The sequence below is a fragment of the Gracilinanus agilis genome, chromosome 3, assembly GCF_016433145.1.
Source record: "Gracilinanus agilis isolate LMUSP501 chromosome 3, AgileGrace, whole genome shotgun sequence".
Classification (NCBI taxonomy): domain Eukaryota; kingdom Metazoa; phylum Chordata; class Mammalia; order Didelphimorphia; family Didelphidae; genus Gracilinanus; species Gracilinanus agilis.
The window spans coordinates 23713002-23731461 of record NC_058132.1 but is presented as its reverse complement, the minus strand read 5'-3'; the positions used below and the strand labels follow the sequence as shown (position 1 = coordinate 23731461).

The 18460-nt window shown below is 52.8% G+C and overlaps 1 protein-coding gene across 1 annotated transcript; it reads left to right on the top strand.

Annotated features, from left to right (window-relative positions):
* The first annotated feature begins 567 nt into the window (after positions 1-567).
* On the top strand, positions 568-17541 carry EML2 (EMAP like 2). The gene is made up of 19 exons (XM_044667297.1): positions 568-640; positions 1261-1289; positions 1386-1515; positions 2488-2637; positions 3019-3088; positions 3775-3885; positions 4062-4157; positions 5529-5663; positions 6806-6905; positions 7225-7379; positions 11669-11794; positions 13361-13492; positions 14341-14408; positions 14765-14853; positions 14960-15057; positions 16172-16259; positions 16768-16863; positions 17104-17234; positions 17331-17541. The coding sequence occupies exons 1-19, from the start codon at positions 621-623 to the stop codon at positions 17454-17456; spliced, it is 1950 nt and encodes a 649-aa protein (XP_044523232.1). The 5' UTR covers positions 568-620; the 3' UTR covers positions 17457-17541.
* Positions 17542-18460: the final 919 nt, after the last annotated feature.

Below are 18460 nucleotides of genomic sequence, written 5' to 3'. Positions count from 1 at the left end.
TTGCAGGCTTTCCCGAGGTTGCCCTCATCTGCTACTGTAGCGGCTCTTCTCAGTGTGTACTTTGTATTTCCTTACAAGTGATCCCCGTGGTTTCCTGGGACACAGTTAACGCAGGCCGAGGGCAGCCTTTATCTTTGTATCCAGACGCCTGGGCCATCCGGCAAAGGGCCAAGCGGCTGACACGTAGTAGGCGCTTCAGTGGAGCGGGATTACTCACTGGGAAGCCCCTTGCGGGCTTTCTAGTTCTGCCCTTCGGTCTCTGTGGCCCCAGGGGCCCAGAGAGAGGGGGCAGCCGGCCCAAGGTCACGCTGGTAATTAGCAACCGGAAGGGAATTTGAACCCAGGGCTTCCTGCAGATTCCGAGACCCCCCAAACCCCAAGGACGTGGAGACTCGTAAGAATCCCAGGGAGGCTTCTGGGAGAGTGCAAGCTGGAGGAGGGGCGGGGTGTCTGTCGGAGGCAGCCGAGGGAGTGCTGGGGCCGGGGCGGGGTGGAGCCCGGACCTCCCGGGGCAGGAAGCTGAGCTCGGGTTCCCGGCCCCGCCCTGCCCCCCGCCTCCCTCTCGGAGAGCTGGTCCCGCCGCCGCTGCAGCCCCCGCCGCCGCCTTAGTAGCCGCCGCCATGAGCAGCTTCGGACCTGGGTGAGAGCCTTCTCCTCCCGGTGCCCCCTGCTTCGGGAGGGCGCCCTCGGGCTCTCGCTCCCTCCGGATTCCCTTCCCAGCTCACTCCGACGAGGAGTGTCAGGGCCCTGCGCTCCTGCGTCCAGCGGGGAACAGCGGCCACTGGACTTCCCTGCCACCCCCAGGCCTTAGCATTTTCCGCTCCTGCGCACCACGCCCCCTTGAAAAGCAACCCCGACCAAACTTTAGAGCAGGCGCTTTGGCACCTGATGGCCCTCTGGATTAGTTAAGGTTCCCCTCTCCCAGCCTCAGTTTCCCTCTGTGTAAAACGAGTTTGGACTAGACTCTCTCTAAAGGCCCTACTAGCCAGGGGGCTGGCAGGCAGGAGGGTCTCAGTGGGCCCTTCGGGGCTTATCAAGCTTCACGGTTCCATGCGCCCAGCCTCCGAGATACTCTGTGGGGACAAGATGCCGGACAGCTCCGGCTCTGAGACGCCCGGGATTCTCCGGGGCTACGACTCCAAGGCACCAATACCATTTGGGAGATGGGGAGGTGGGAACTCTGGAAGGCCGCCGCCGCTGCAGCCGAGAGGAAGCTGCCCCCAAACCGCAGACTAACGGCTCCTTTTCCCTCCCCAACAGCAAGACCAAAGAAGTTCTCTTCAGCCTGGGTGAGTGGGAATTGGGGGAGCCCGAGGTGGGGGGGGGGGAGGACTTCGGGCTGGGAGGAAAGAGGCCAGGCCTCAAGCCCGTGACTGCTCCGGCAGAGGAAGGATCCGTGAAGATGTTTCTTCGGGGGCGTCCAGTGCCCATGATGATCCCCGACTCCCTGGCGCCCACTTACAGCCTGGATGCCCGTGCAGAGCTACCTGGGAGACGATTCAAGCTGGACTGGGTGTATCCTTTCCAGAGGCGCCCCTAGAGGGCGACAGAGGACAGCTGAGGGATCTCCCCTCTCCTTAACATCCCCGATTTCAGGGGGTCTCCCCACTATCCTGTTGTATTTGCTTTAGTTAATGGACGGTGAGTGACCCCCCCCCATATTTACAGTCATTGACAGGGGCAGAATTCTAACTCAGCTCTCCCCGGCTTTCCATGGCACCTCAGTGCCTGTGTCTTTATTGTGATACAGCCAGGGAGGCGGAGCAGAGATTCAAACCCAGCTCTTCCGAGTCTGAGTCTGACTCACAGTGGTTCCACACACTAAGTCGCCCGGAAGGAGAAAGCCCTGAAAGTCAGGAGATCCTGGTTTGAATCTTAGTTCTCCCCCTTCTCCTTGCTGGAACTCAGTTTCCCCCTCAGTCAAAAAAGGTGGCAGGACCACGTGGGCTCCAAGGATCCTATATAGCTCTAACAGGATGTGGGCTCCACACTGGTGGCACTGACCGAGTCCTGAAGCACAGAGTCCGCTAATGAGTAGCAGAAGAGAGTCCTAGGGGTGGTCTGGGAGGGCTCCTGGGAGGAGGTGAGATGGCCCCTAAAGCCTCAGAGGCTGGGGAGGCTGGGGAGGCTGGGGAGGTGGAGTGGAGGGGAGGGAAGGGGTGTGTACAAGCCATTCTTTACGGGCTCCGAAAATCCAGGAAGATTTTTCTGAGGTGGCTCTGACTTGGGTTTTCTGAAGGGGGCTGGGCCTGGGGGAGGTTTAGATTTGCAGAGGAGGGGAGGATTGAACAGTCCCTGAGGACTTCCTGGCAGAGGTGATTTTAACCAGGCCTTGGATGACCTAGGAGTTTGGGGGCTCCGGTGGGAGGAGAGCCGGTGCATACCTGGAGCGCCTTGGGGCAATGTGGAAAGGCTTCTAAAGGAGCCCAGCTCCAGCTGGGCCTTCCAGGATCTAAGGGAGGAAAGTCCTTGACTCCAGGCACCCAGCTACGGCTACCGGGGCCGGGACTGCCGGGCCAACCTCTACCTGCTGCCCACTGGGGAGATCGTGTACTTCGTGGCCTCTGTGGGCGTCCTTTACAGCGTGGAGGAGCAAAGGCAGCGCCACTACCTGGGCCACACTGACGACATCAAGTGGTGCGGAGGGACCCCAGGAAGACATCGCCCCGCCCCCGGCTCACTCCCCTCTCCTCCGCCCCCATGCAGTGACGTCACCTGGAGAGGACCCGCCCCCGGGGAGAGGGGGAGGGGCCGGGGGCCAGGAATGCAGCCTGGGAGGGAGACCTCAGGATCCCGGCCCCGCCTCTCCATGACTGGGCAACCTGGGACAAATGAAAGACTTCTCCTTTATGAGCCTCAGTTTCCCTTGGTCTATAAAATGGGCAGAAGGCCTGGGACTCTCCAGACCCCCAGCGAGTTCAGTTTCTACCCACCCCTGGCAGGTAGAGAGCGGGGAGGAGGAAGTCTGAAGATCAAGGGACCCTGGTAACCTGGGTCCCCCTTCCCTCCCTTTCTCAGCCTGGCAGTTCACCCTGACATGGTCACTATCGCCACAGGACAAGTGGCGGGGACCACCAAAGAGGGCAAGGTATAAAGACCCCGGATGGACCTGGAATACTGGGGGGAAGGGGAACGCTTAGACGCTGGAGGCCACAGAACCCCTGGGAAGGTCTGAAAGTGAGAGCCCAGCTAGGTGGCTCAGTGCTTAGAGTGCTAGGCCTGGGGTCAGGAGGCTCAGTGTTCAAATTTGACCACAAACATTTCCTAACTGTATGACCCTGGGCAAGTCACTTAATACCAATTGCCTACTCTTCTGCATTGGAACTGATGCTTGGTATTGATTCTAAACAGAAAGTAAGGGTTTAAAAAAAGAAGAAAAAAGAAAGACAGAGGGAGAAAGGGAGAGAGGAGAGAGAAAAGAGAGGGAGGGAGAGAGAGGGAGGAAGGGAGGGAGAAGAGAGAGATGGAGAGAGAAAAGAGAGGGAGAGAGAAAAGAGAGGGAGGGAGAGAGAAGAGAGAGATGGAGAGAGAAAAGAGAGGGAGGGGAAGAGAGGAGGAGAGAGAAAAGAGAGGGAGAGGAAGGGAGGGAGAAGAGAGATGGAGAGAGAAAAGAGAGGGAGGGAGAGAGAAGAGAGAGATGGAGAGAGAAAAGGGAGGGAGGGGGAGAGAGACTAGAGTCTGAGGGAATTGGCATCCTGAGTCTGGTGGAAGAAAAGCTGAGTGGGCAGGACTCTGAAAGGCTCCATTCTTACTGTTGAATCTTTGTCCACGCAGCCACTGCCTCCTCACGTGAGGGTCTGGGACTCGGTCTCCCTCTCTACTCTGCACGTGCTGGGCCTGGGTGCTTTTGACCGAGCTGTCTGTTGCGTGGGCTTCTCCAAATCGGTATGTTCCACTTCCTTCCCACGAGCCCTTTGGCCTTGGATAGACATGCCATGGAATGGCATTTCTTTCCCCCTTCCCGCCTGTTTCTGCCTTCCTTCATGTTTCTCTTGCTGCCTGGCCCCTGCATCTAGGTTTAGGAGGAGCAGCCTCAGCTGACTGGTTTTTCTTCCCCCCAGAATGGAGGAAACCTCCTGTGTGCTGTGGATGAATCCAATGACCATGTGCTGTCTGTGTGGGACTGGGCCAAAGAGCAAAAAGTGACTGAAGTCAAGGTGAGAAGGTCCCGCCTCCTCTTGTCTGACTTCTCCCCACACCAGAGACTCTTCCCCTCATTCCGTGGAAGGGCTCAGAATGTCAGGCCCCCTCTGATCACTCCCAGCCTCCTAGGAGCACAGACCATCAGAGTTAGAAGAGACCTTGGAGTCTGACATCCCTCCCTGGTTCTCATTTTACAAAAAAGTAAAACCAAGCCCCCAGCTGGGTGGTGCAGTGGATAGAACCCCAGGCCTGGAGAGAGGAACACTCATCTTCCTGAATTCAAATATGGCCTCAGAAACTTATATAGCTGTGTGACCCTGGGCAAGTCACTTAACCTCATTTGCCTCAGTTTCCTAAAGTGTGAAGTGAGCTGGAGAAGGAAATGGCAAACCACTCCAGTATCTTTGCCAGGAAAACCCTCAAAAGGGTCAGGAAAAGTCAGGCACGACTGAAGAGCAAGAGCAGCAGCAACAAAACCAAGCCCCAGAGAAGAGAAAGGACTAGCCCTAGCTTACCCAGCAAATCAATGAAATTAGAACCCTGATCTCTTATCTCCCTGCCCCGGGGGGGGGGGGGGTCTTTCTTCAACAATGGAGATGCCATAGGACTGCTCTCCCTCCCCACAACCTGTGAGGGACCAAGGGATTAAATCCCCCCTGAACTCTCCCTCTTCTATCCCAGGGGTTCACAAAGAGGATATGGGTGCAGAAAAGAGAGCACCGTAACCTTGAGAAAGCTATGAAAGGCAGAGAGAATCCTCCTCCCCGGCTCCAGAGGCCAGACTTTAGCCAAAACTATGTGTGTTGACTGTTTGACTCCAATGATGCATTAAGTTTAGTTCCCATAGAAAAAGATAAATCAGGGACTGCTTCTAGCTTGGGAAGCAGTAGCCTAAAGCCTGTTTGATAGAGTAACAAGCTAGATTGTCATACGCCTGCCAGTGTGAGAGTCTCTCTTCCCTTAACGCTACCCTACCCCTCTGTCCCAATCCTGGAATCCCCAAGGTCTCGACAACAATCCTCACCCAGAAGCTCCCTCTAGTGGATTAGAAAATAGAAACCCTCAACTCAAATTGTTGCAGATGGAAGAATCTTTAGAAACCATCTTTTCCAGCCTGTTCAATTTATAGGTGGGGAAACTGAGGCACAGAAAAGCCATTTTTCCCATTTCACATAACTGACAACTCAATCTGATATCTTCCAGCTCCCAGGCTGGGACTTTTTCCACTAGACCATGGCTTGCCCTGTGATCTTAGGAGACCCTTAACTCTTCTGGGTCTCAGTTTCCCCATCTGTAAAATGAGCAGGTGGCATTCAGTGATCTCTAAGGGCACTTGTGGCTTTGACTTTCTTATGGATGTGTCTTGTTCCTTCTCCTCCCCACAGTGTTCCAATGAGGCTGTCCTGGTAGCCACCTTCCATCCTACTGAGCCCAACCTAATCATCACCTGTGGGAAGTCCCACATCTATTTCTGGACCCTTGAAGGGGGAAGCCTGAGCAAGAGGCAAGGGATCTTTGAGGTGAGGATGGTCTCTGAGGGCCCTTCCGACTCTGGGGGACTTTAGGAGGCAGGGGTGCTGGCAGGGAAGAGAGAAAGATGTCGGGACCAGGCTGGAGCCAGAAAGACACTTAGCAGCCATAAGGAAAGAGGGTGAGACATGCACAGACGCAGACAGGGAGCCCCAGCACAAAGGACCAACAGAGACAGCAGGCAGATCCTTAAATGGGAACAGAGACTGGAAGAGGGATGTAACGCGCACACACGGATCCAGACACCCAGATGGATTCAGAGGCAGAGACGGGAAAAAGACACAGAAGATGGGAAGAAGGCGAAAGCGGAGGCCCGAGTGCTAAAGAGACACTCAGAGGCAGATGGGGAAAGTGGGCAGCTTTGGGGATCTCCTGGCCTCTCCATAGTCCTCATCAATAAGCAGAGGCACATAATGGGGAGGAACTCCAAGGCAGAGATCAACAGACACCCAAAGGATTGTGGAGGAGGGAGGGACAGGAAACAGTCGGAGATGGCAGCAAAGAAGGGAGACCAAGAAGAAAGAGGGAGGAAAAAATGAGATAATGGAGACACAACCAGGTGGCTTAAGAGTGTGTTGCAAGGTGGAGCAGCTAGGTGGCTCAGTGGCTAGAGGGCCAGACTTGGAGACTTCCAGACCATGGTTTGACCTGTAATCTTGGGAGACACTTACCCTCTCTGGGTCTCAAATCTGGGAGGTCTTGGGTTCAAATTTGACCTCAGGCATGTTCTAGCTGGGTGACCCTGAGCAAGTCACTTATCCTCTATTGCCTTAGCCCAGTGATTCCCAAAGTGGGCGCCACCACTCCCTGGTGGGTGCTGCAGCGATCCAGGGGGGGCGGTGATGGCCACAGGTGCATTTATCTTTCCTATTAATTGCTATTAAAATTTTAAAAATTAATTTCCAGGGGGCCAAGGAATATTTTTTCTGGAAAGGGAGCGGGAGGCCAAAAAAGTTGGGGAACCACTGAGCTAGCCCTTAACTGCTCTTCTGCCTTGGAGCCAATACACAGATTTGATTTTAAGACAAGTTGAGGATTAAAAAAAAAAAAAGTGCTGCAAGGCAGAAAGTCCACCCCCATGAGGTTCCTTCCTGTTCCCCATGATGCCATCTGTCTCACTCTTTTCCCCTAGAAACATGAGAAGCCCAAGTATGTGTTGAGCGTGGCCTTCACAGAGGGAGGCGACGTGGTCACTGGAGATTCCAGTGGGAACATCTATATCTGGGGAAAAGGTCAGAGACACCCCTTCTTGGGGGGCCCCCTCTCCTCTCCCTCCACAAGGAAGCCTCCCCATCTAGCTTCAGGCACAGTGAATGGAAAAAACATGACTTGGGAATGTAGGACACTTGTAGTAGCCCCACTGGCTTAACCTCTCTTGGCCTCAGTTTCTCTCTCTGTACGATGGAGGGGAGGAGGGACACTCTGGTTTCAAATTCTGTCAGAAGCTATCAGTGAGGTGAGGGGTGATCAGGGGAAAGAGGGATGAGAGGAGACCAGCTAAGATGGAGAATGAGGGCAGAGCGGGCACATGCCTTCTGATCTCCCTTACAGGAGGGACACGCATCAGCCACGCGGTGCCTGGGGCCCACGAGGGCGGTGTCTTCGGCCTGTGCGTCCTGCGGGACGGGACGCTGGTGTCTGGGGGCGGCCGGGACCGGCGAGTGGTGCTCTGGGGCCGGGACTACAGCCAGCTGCAGGAGGTTGAGGTAAGGGGTGGGAGGCTGGGAGCCAGGTGTCCCCCACCTCCCCCGAAGCCCTGCCCCTCCCGAGCCCTGGCCAGCCCCGGCCTTGAGAGGCTAACTTTTAGGTGAAAGAGAAATGGATGGCTTTGAGGCAGCAGGACCTGGCTTCGAATCTTGCCTCTGCTTCCTGCTCCCAGGCCAACCTTGGAGAATCCTCTCTGGGCCTCAGTTTCCAGCTCTGAAAGGCCATCTCTAAAAGCCCTTTCCAGCTGGAAAGTCCTTGGAGAGAAAGAAAGGACCCTTGTGTGGGCAGATCTCAGGCCCAGGGAGGTCAAGAGGAAATCCACAGACAGAAATGTTAGCTGGACCTCACAGATCCCTGGCCTTGCCCGGCCTCTTCTGACATGCCTTCTGGGCTGAGTCCATTTTAATCAAAGATCAGATTGATTGGATGTTTAAAACCCCCTCACCTTCCATCTTGGGATCAATGCTAAGTATCAGCTCCAAGACAGAAGAGCAGTAAGGGCTAGGCAATTGGGATAGAATGACTAACCCAGGGTCACACAGCTAGGAAGTGTCTGAGGCTAGATTTGAACCCTGGACCTCCCATCTCTAGGCCTGACTTTAATCCACTGAGCCACCTAGCTGGCCCTGTATTTTTTGTTTAAATGGGTTGGGATCTCTGCCCCTTGCTTTCCTAGCTGTGGCCCTGCCCCCTTTGANGAAAATGCCCAAACATCATTTTTGGGTGGGGCAGTTGGGGAGAGAGTGGTTAGTGGAATAATGAATATCTCTTTCTTAGCTGATGTTTCTGTGTCAGTGGTAGGAGGAGTGAGATTGCTATTTTCAAACATCATTTTAGATAATTAGACCAAATAAGAGGTGGGCTCTCCTAATAAGGAAGCCAGTTTAAAATGGCAAAACAAGTCTAGAGTTTTCCACTTGGCTAGATCAAGTTCAGGCTGGCCATTTTTATATTTTTACTATTTCTTATTTATGTATTAAAAATAACTATTTATTTAAGTTTTTTTTCAATTCTTTCCATTAGGTGAGAAAAACATGCATTCTATTCAACTTCCCTTCTAGCCCATCTATTAATTGTGGAAATATAGAAATGACTTGTGTGGCCTTAATATCATTATATCATTATATTTAATTATATATTATAATTAGCATAATTATGTAATAATTCCTTGTATCTATGTAACACTTTATGGTTTATGAAGTATATTCTTTTGATAGCATCTTATTTAACCCCCATAACAACCTTGTGATCTATGTCAAGCAGGCATCATTATTGCATTTTACAGATAAGGAGACTCTGGATTGGAGAAATTAAGTAGTTTGTCCAAGGTTATACAGGTAGGTTAGTATAAAAGTAGGACTCAAATCCACAATGAAATAAGAATCCTACTGGAGATCCTGCTTTACTGGATTAGAATATTTTGAAATTAGACTGTCACCAGCCAAAGAAGTGCCAGTCCTATTTACATTTGAGTGATAACATTTATCTATAATTGGGTGCCATTGAAGTGCTTAAAAACAATTGGTTCTCATAATTTTGGGAAGCTCTTCCCTCCCCCTAAATCTTACTTATACTGTTGATTTATTTTGTAGACCTTTTTCTTCAAAATATTCATGTCCACTAAATCAGCACTGGACATCATGTGAAATCTAATGAGCTTTTCCTTTCCTTTAAGTACAATTGTCTAAACATTTTGGTTTTCTGCAAAGCCACCAATTTAGTTAGAGAGGAGGAAGAATGCTTAGCCCATCTCCCTTCATGACCTGTTGGGACAGGTTTATTTTTCCATCATGAGTTAACTTTGTGAGAAATCTTGACAGATTTCCAGGAGGAATTATACGAGGAGCTCCACTCTCCCTCTCCCTACAGACCCTTGTAATGAAGAGAATTGTACTTCCTCTACCTACTTCATAGAACTGTTTTGAGGATCCATTGGTGTGATATTTGGAGGCAGCCTGGTGCCAAGGGAAAGAGCTCTGGCTTTGGGCTCAGAGGCTATATGTGATAAGGACTAGAGGCATTACCTCCATTTTATATTTGAAGAGACCAAGACTTAGATTAAGTAGCTGGCCCATGATCACACAGCTAGTAAGTGTTGGAGGTAGGATTTGAAACGAGTTTTTTGTGGGTCCAAAACCACCTCTCTTTTCTTTTTACCTTGTTTCTTCTGAAGGTAAACTGAGGTTAAATGTGAATCCACATGTGATAGGATTCTAAACCAGTCAAGTCTGCTAGAAATTGCTGTGGATCAGTCACTAAAGCTATAGTACCAAAAGGGTATAAATATAGGGCAGAGGTTTTTCACCTCAGACCCTTGAATTTGTTTTTAAAATGTTTTAATCTCAGTATTTTAACTTAATTGGTTTCCTTTGTGATCTGATGTATTTTATCATATGTATTTAAAAACATTATTCCAAGAAGGGGTCCATGGTGAAGGAAACAAAGGTTTTTAGAAGAGAATCAACTGTGGAGTCAGAAAATCAGAATTCTAAACCCAGCTTTGATGATTGGATTACTGACTGCATGAAAGTCCTTTCACCTCTCTGGGACCTTACTTTCCCCATCTGTAAAATAAGGGGATTAGGCTAAATGGCCAATAAGATCCCTTCCAACTTCTAAATGTATCATCCTCTGAACCTCTAAAAATATCTGCCATTCCAAACACTCCATCTCCCTTCAAGAGCAGCTGTCAAATGAACTTGTCCTTTCCTCAACCTTTTTTAGCTCATGGCAGTGTTATTTGCTATGTACAGGTGGGAGCTTAATAAATGCTATTTGATGATAGGTTGATGAAAGCCTACATGGCCTATTTGGATGGGAGAAAAACAATCCTTGTGTGTGCTTTATAGAGCAAAAACGTGAGTGCAGCATAAGGCTCATTAATTTTAAGTGTTCCAGCCAGGAAATGCAAAAGCTGAGAGACTCAGTTTAATATTAACATCCATACCCCATAATGAAAACTTTACTTAAGAGGAGGCCTATGTTTTATTTTAGTCATTAACAATTTTTGTAAATTAAGTGTGGTCTGTGAGTATTGACCAAAGGACCAGAGTAGACTGGGTCTGTCCTTGGTGCAGATCCTGCCTGGTAAGGATCTAATGTCTGACATAGGATAAAAAAGAACAGTTCTCAGCAGTGTAGGCAGTCTGGCTGCTCATTGCTGTCTGCTCTCTTGTATATCTTATTATCTTTTCCTTCCTTGAGTCACACATACCTAAAAACAGCTGTTCCCTCCTCCATTTCTGAAATTCTTATGGCCAGATAAGTGTCCATCTCTTCTAGGCTCTTTTCTTGACTAGGAAGAATTACACATAGTTATGCCTTTAGTTTTAACAATTCAAAAAGTGCCAGATGCTATGCGAAGCACTGGGGACACAAAGACACAGTTAAAATATTTCTTGTCCCTAATGAGCTTATATTAGATTAAGTCACGGGGTTCTTAACCTGGTTTCCTGAACTTGGTTTTTAAAAAGTATTTGGACAACTGAATTTCATTGTAATTTGTTTCATTTGTCATATTATGTATTTCATACATTTAGAAAATTATTCTGAGAGTGGTTGTCTGAAGGTTTCTCTAGACAGTCACAGGGCTCCATGACACAGAAAAGTTAAGCACCTTCCTTCCTTTCTTCTTTCCTTCTTCCTTTCTTCCTTTCTTCCTTCCTTCCCTTCCCTTCCCTTCCTTCCTTCCTTCCTTCCTTCCTTCCTTCCTTCCTTCCTTCCTTCCTTCCTTCCTTCCTTCCTCCTTTATCTCCTCCATAACTCCCCACCTACAGCCTTCTCTAATCCTTGCTTTGCTCATCAGTAAAATGGGCATCACACTGTCTGCACGGTGCATCATAAGACATGGAAAATACTTGGGAAATGTGGAGGCCCTTGGAAAATGAGAATAGATAATAACAGGTTTTTCTTTGGGTTCAACCCCTGGCCTAGTGAGTCTGTGGAAAGAACTCTGGCTTCAAATCCAGGCTCTGCTGTGACCTTGGCCAAGTCATTTGCTTTCTCTGGGCCGCCACTTCCTGAGATGTACACCGAGAGGGCTGGATTTGATGGCCTCCGAGGTCGGCCTCAGCTCTAGGTAGTCCTGATCTACCTGACTGGACCTTCCCTGTCCGGCTCCCGGCCCGCAGAGACACGCAGGGAGATCCAGGTCCCCGGTCAAGGCCAGGGCCGGGGAGGTCTGGGAGTCCCGGCCCTAACGCTGCCCCTGTCCCTCCCTCGGTCCCCCATGTGTGTGCCTGTGTGTCCCTGCTGGTCAGTCCACTCCCCTCCCCTGCCGCCTCCCCAGGTCCCTGAGGCTCTTGGGCCAGTGCGCACGGTGGCAGAAGGCCGGGGAGATGAGCTGTTTGTGGGCACGACCCGCAACTCCATCCTTCGAGGCTCCGTCCACACGGGCTTCTCTGCCCTGGTCCAGGTGAGCGCCCTCCCTCCTGCCCCGTCTAACCGGCGTGTGTCCCACCCCCTCTGCCCCTCCAGCCCCCTTAGCGTCTTCTCCGGAGGCCCCCTTCCACCTCTCCAATGAGGAGCATCCCGGGCCTGCCTCAGCCTTGTTGGCCGCCATTTAACCCATCGATTTAGCCCAGCTCTGACTCTGGGCTCGGGGCCGGGTTCAAATACTCCCGTCACCAGTGGGAGCTAGGAAAGGTGCTTCGCTTTTCTGGGCCTCCCTTTGGTAGAGGCCTGAGGTGGCCACAGGGGGGCAGTACTGACCCGCGTTAACCAGGCTCTCCAGCGGTCTAGAGGAACCTCTGAGGGCCTTGTCTCTGCCCGAAGCTTTACAAGGGTTTCAGGGCTGTCACATCCCAGAAACTAGAACCGGGAGGGACCTTTGGGCATGGAACGGCAGAGCTGGAAGTGGCCTTAGAACAAAGAGTATGAGAGCTCTGAAGGAGCCGAGAACCTGGAATGTCAGAGCGGGAGAGGACCAGGGAACATCAGCTGAGAAGAGCCTTACATGGACTTAGAACATAGTTTTAGAGCTCCGAGGGAGCTTAGAACATGGAATGTCCTACCTGCGAGAGACCTTGGAACAGAGAATGTCAGCTGAGAAAAGCCTTAGAACAGAGAATGTCAGGGCGAGAAGTAGACTTAGAACATGGAATTTTAGAGCCCCGAGAGAGCTTAGAACATGGAGTGACCTTAGAACATGCAATGTCCTGGCTGAGAAGAGCCTTAAAAATGAGAATGTCAGGGCGAGAAGTAGACTTAGAACATGGAGTTTTAGAGCTCTGAGGGAGCTTAGAACATGGACTGAGCTTAGAACATGGAATGTCCTACCTGAGAGACCTTGGAACAGAGAATGTCAGCTGAGAAAAGCCTTAGAACAGAGAATGTCAGGACAAGAAGTAGACTTAGAACATGGAGTTTTAGAGCTCTGAGGGAGCTTGGATCATGGAACATCAAAGTTAGGCGAGACCTTGGGAACAGGGAATAGCAGCTGAGAGAAGCCTTAGTCAGGGTGAGAAGGAGACTTAGAACATGGAATTTTAGAGCCCCAAGAGAGCTTAGAACATGGAATGACCTTAGAACATGCAATGTCCTGGCTGAGAAGAGCCTTAAAAATGAGAATGTCAGGGCGAGAAGTAGACTTAGAACATGGAGTTTTAGAGCTCTGAGGGAGCTTGGATTATGGAACATCAAAGTTAGGCGAGACCTTGGAACAGGGAATATCAGCTGAGAGAAGCCTTAGTCAGGGCGAGAAGGAGACTTAGAACATGGAGTTTTAGAGCCCCGAGAGAGCTTAGAACATGCAATGTCCTGGCTGAGAGGAGCCTTAAACCAGACAGTGTCAGAGTTGGACGTGGTCTTAGAACACAGAGTGTGAGAGTTCTGGGGGAGCTTCGAACACAGAATGGCCTTAGAATGTGGGATGTCACTCTCTCACTGGTAAGCTAAGAGCACTGAAGCACGTGGTCAGCAAGGAGGGCCCTCCCACCTCTGACTTTCTTTGTGCTGATTCCGTCCCCCACACCCTACCTAGGGCCACACTGAGGAGCTGTGGGGTCTGGCCGCCCACCCCAGCCGGGGCCAGTTCATCACGTGCGGCCAGGACAAGCAGGTACACTTGTGGAGCGCAGATTCGCACCAACCCATATGGAGCAAGATCATCGAGGTGAGTCAGAGGAAGATCCCATCCCAAGTCACTCCTTTTGTATTAAACCCTCACCCTCGTTTCTAAGGCAAAAGAGCGGTAAGGGCTAGGCAGGTGAGGGGTAAGTGACTTGCCCAGGGTCACACAGCTAGAACGTGTCTGAAGCCAGATTTGGCCTGGGTCTCTATCCACCATGCTACCTAGTTGCCCCCCTCAATTTACTCTTGATGTTCTCCCCAGAGCAGGGCCCTCCCTCCGCATTCTTGATTCCAGGAAGTCCCCCCTTGACTTGGCTGCCCAAGCCCTTCACCAGCCTTCTGGTGATGCTACCTCTTCCAGGAAGCCCTCCCAGTCTTCTTGAGCTTTGAGAGCTCCCTTCTAAGCCGCTGCCAGCTCTTCAGGGCCTGGCTCTTTTCTCTCTTTTCTCCAGGAAGCCCTCCTTGATTGGTCCAGCTCCCAAGATTTTCTCTGTCCCCACTCTCTGCATTAGCTCAAGCTAGTACAATTCTTCTCACTTGGCCCTGAGCCCACAAACAGGGAACTCTAGAGCCTTATTACCTAGTGGTGGATGGGGAGGTCAGGAAGGACTTCCTGGTCAAGGCGACGGGACACTCCGTCTGACCTGTGAAGGATGGGGAGGACTGGAGAGCAAAAAAAGGGGATGGAGCTGGAGAGGAATACTGGGGCTTCCAATACAAGACTGAAAGGCCTGGCCTGGGCCCCGGGGGTTATGGGGAGCCAAGGGAGATCCCTGAACTCGGGAGGAAGAGGGCCCAGGACGAGGCGGTAAAGAGAAGGATCTGCTAGGTCATGGAAGGACTCGGGAGGTGCCAGTCACCCACTGCTGCCTTTTCTCTCCTGGCCTCCAGGACCCTGCCCGTTCGGCTGGCTTCCACCCCAGTGGTTCCGTCCTGGCTGTGGGTACAGTCACTGGCAGGTAGGGCCCCCTGAGGGACACTGTCTGGGGGGAAGGTGGGAGGGAAAAAGCCCACCCTTTGATCTCCATCGACCCTCATGGTAGCCCCCCGCAGCTCCGTCCCTCAATAGCTGTGTTACATCATCTGGACCTGAGCCTCCCCCAGATAACACCTTCCTTCCCTCTGGGGCGTCACGGTTTCCAAAGCCTTTACCGGTAACCATTCCGTGAGGCAATTATTAACCTCATTTACAACTGAGGAAACTGAGTCCTTGAACCCTTTGCTGGCCTCTCCTCCCCGCTGAGAAGGGGTGGGGGGAGCTTTCTGGTCTGGGGAACACCCAGGCCTCCCGGCTCAGCACAGTGTGCCCTTCCAGGTGGCTCCTCCTGGACACCGAGTCGCATGACCTCGTGGCCATCCATACGGACGGTAACGAGCAGATCTCCGTGGTGAGCTTCTCCCCAGGTAGGAAATGGCCAGTTCTGGGCAGAAGAGAACCCAGGGAGGCAAGCTGGGTCAGGGGGCCGGGAGGGCTTGGTCGTGAGGGCCCGTCTCGTCCTGTCCCCGACAGATGGGGCGTTCCTGGCGGTGGGCTCCCATGACAACCTGGTGTACGTGTACAGTGTGAGCGAGGGTGGCCGGAAAGTCAGCCGCCTGGGGAAGTGCTCGGTGAGTGTGTAAGACCCCAGCCCAACCCAAGCCCGTCTCCATGACCTTTCCTCCGAGGCTCCCCAGACTCCCCAAGATGGCGGCCTCAGGAGCCATGGCCCTAATCCCGGGGGCTAACATTTAACCTAGGATGAAGCCTGGTATAGGTTAGAGGACTGGACTTGGGAGTCAGGGAGACCTGAATTCAAATCTTCCTTTAGACACTTGTTAGCCAGAATACCCTCTGCATGTCCCTGAAGCCCTCTGAGTGAGCCTCAGTTTCCTCCTTTTTTTCTTTCTGTAACTGTGATTACATGGGCTTAGGGTACGACCAGCAAGAAAAATCTCTCCATCAGTGCTGACAGGTACTCATTCTGGCTCTGAAAAATTCAGTGACTTGCCTGGATCACACAGTGATGTGTGTTGGGGGGGGGGGTAGGATTGGAATCCAGCTCTCCATGGCTCTGAGAGCAGCTCAATTCCCACTACTGCACAAAGACCTTCACCTACAGGACGGGAATAACATATCTCTGTCCCCGAGCTGGTGTGAGGACCAGCTATAAAATGCCTTCCCTCCGAGAAGCCCTGGTTTCCTTCCAGCATCCCCTTCCTCAGGAGACATTCCCGATTCCCTAACTGCCCGTGCCCCGGCCAGAGACGTTGCCTCCTTGTCCCCGGGCATGTTGGCTCCTCATTAGAAGCAGGGGGCAACCTCTCTAAACTCTCCAGGAACTATGGGGCCGACCGGCCGCCGATGGAAATGGTTATTGACAGATTGAGATGGAGAGTGTGACGCCTCTTTTGTTATTCAGCTCTTGTCCAGGTTTTTCAGTCATGTTTAATTGATCCAAATTTGGAGTTTTTCTCAGCAGAGATACTGGAGTGGTCAACCATTTAGTTCTCCAGCTCATTTTACAGATGAGGAAACTGAGGCCAATAGGGTGAAGTGACTTGCCCAGGATCACGAAGCTAGGAAGTGTCTGAGGCTGGATTTGAACTCGGGAAGAGGAATCTTCCATACTGCGGGCTCAGCACTCCATCCACCACAGCACCTAGCTGCCCAGTAAAGGCTTTTATTGGCGGCCGTCCTTACTGCCATTCTCATCATTTCCCTTCCCCTATTGCTCTCTTCCAGGGTCACTCCAGCTTTATAACACATCTGGACTGGGCGGAAGACAGTTCCTGCTTTGTCACCAACTCAGGGGACTATGAAATCCTCTACTGTGAGTGGAAGGGCCTGGGGTGCTGGGGGGGATGTGGGGCGGTCTGGGAAGAAGACTCGGATCTCCAGCCGGCCATGTTTCCAGCTCATTGGGCCGGCTAGCCCTCGGCCTCCCCAACATGCCAACTCACAACCCTCCGTGTGGCTAGTTTCGTGGCCGCCATCTTTTCCTTTAATGGGCCCGGACTAAGCTGGGCAGTGGGGATCCCGCCAATTCCTTCGGCTCATCATTGCCAGGGGCAGCGCTCTTTGGGGTTTGGTTTGGTTTTATAGTTTTATTTTTTAAGCCCCTAGTAATAGGTCTAAGGCAGATGGGGGTAAGTGACTTGTCCAGGGTCACCCAGTTAGGAAGTGGGCTACGTTCTTTAACCTGGCTTGCCTCCTCGGCCCGGGTCTTAGCCTTGGGTTCCGCTGTCCAGTCCAGGAAGGAGAGTTTCTAGGGGTTCTCTGACTCTTAGGTCCGGTTTTCTCGGCAGAAGCCTGTTAACATTCTTCCCTCTGGCCTTCAGGGGATCCCGCCACTTGTAAGCAAATCACTAGCGCAGATACGGTGAGGAACGTGGAGTGGGCTACGGCCACCTGCGTCCTGGGATTCGGAGTGTTTGGTGAGTGGGGGGGCTGGGGGGCTCATCCCCTGAGTAATGGGTGAAACCCTCCTCTTCTGGCTGGGGGCTGGGGGAGCCGAGGGGGCAGGACAGAGCCCCTCCTGAGCCCCACTCCCCTCTGTGCCCCCCCTGGGCCCCGGCGCTTCCCCCCAGGCTTCTCTGGGCTTCAGTCAAACGAGAGTCAGTTCCCTGCAAGGTCCCTCCCCGCTCTCACCCCCGGGACCCTCTGCCTGCCCCCAGGGATCTGGTCCGAGGGAGCCGACGGCACCGACATCAACGCCGTGGCTCGATCCCACGACAAGGCGCTGCTGGCTTCGGCCGACGATTTCGGCAAAGTGCACCTGTTCGCCTATCCCTGCTCTCATCCCAGGGTGAGTGCCGGGGCCGGAGGGAGCAAAGCGAAGAACATGGGGGGCTGGGGGGGGCCGGCCCCCCTCTAACCCCCCCTTCTTCTTCTCCCTCCTCAGGCTCCGAGCCACAAGTACGGGGGCCACAGCAGCCACGTGACCAACGTGGCCTTCCTGTGGGACGATTCGGCCGCTCTTTCGGCAGGGGGCAAGGACACCAGCGTCCTGCAGTGGCGGGTGGTCTGAGCCCCGGGGGGCCAGCAGGGCCAAGGGGGAAGAGAGCCCCTGCCCGGGGCCTGGACGTTCTAGGACTACGTAGAGAGAAATATAATATATTACACAGAATCTATATGTAGAGAGAGATTTATATATAATATATATATATACACGGAAGAGAGTTCTACGCGGGTGAAGGGGGCCGAGCGCCGAGCAGACAGAGGTCTCTATATTTCTCGGGGGGGGGGGAGGGGGGAAGGGGGGGCCGGGGCTCACAGCTGCAGGGAGGAGGACACATTAGTTTAGGTTTTTTTTAAGTTCATTCTTTTGTATCATTCAGAAATAAAGACACGTGCACTCGGAGGGCAAGAGTGTGGCTGCATCTCTCTGGGGCAGGGCAGAGCCGGGGGACCCCGAGGGGTGGTCCCGGCTGGGCCTCACACGGGGGGCAGCCGTCTCAGTCCTCTCTGATTCCTGGGGGTGACCCCTTTTGGGGTTTTCTTGGCAGAGCTGCTGGAGGGGTTCGCCATCTCCTTCTCCAGAGCATCGCACAGATGAGGAAACCGAGGCAAAAAGGGAAACGTGACTGGCCCAGGGGGACACAGCTAGGAAGTATCTGTGGCTGGATTCGAGCTGGGGTCTTCTTGACTTCAAGCTTTGGCGCTCGCGGCTCCCGCGTGCGTGTCAGTGTAGATCTCTGCTGGGATTTCTGTGGGTGTCCCTCGGACCCCGTGGGGCCGCAGCCTTGCTCCCGCTTGAGGGAGGGACCTCCTTTTCTCCTTGGGGGGCTGCTCCCTGCCCCTGCCATTGCCCCTCCCTCTGGCCCTGATATGCCTACTTGAAGTCGGGGCTCCTTATCTCGGCAGCTGGGACTCGGGGACCCACGTAAGGGGTCAGGCCGGAAATCCAGGGGGAAGGATTGGGAATCAACCATCAGACTGGCTGTGCGACCTCGGCCAAGACGCTTCCCAGCCCCGGGCGTGGCGCCTGGAATGGGGGTATCTCTAGGGGCAGAGCGGAAAATGATGGAGCCA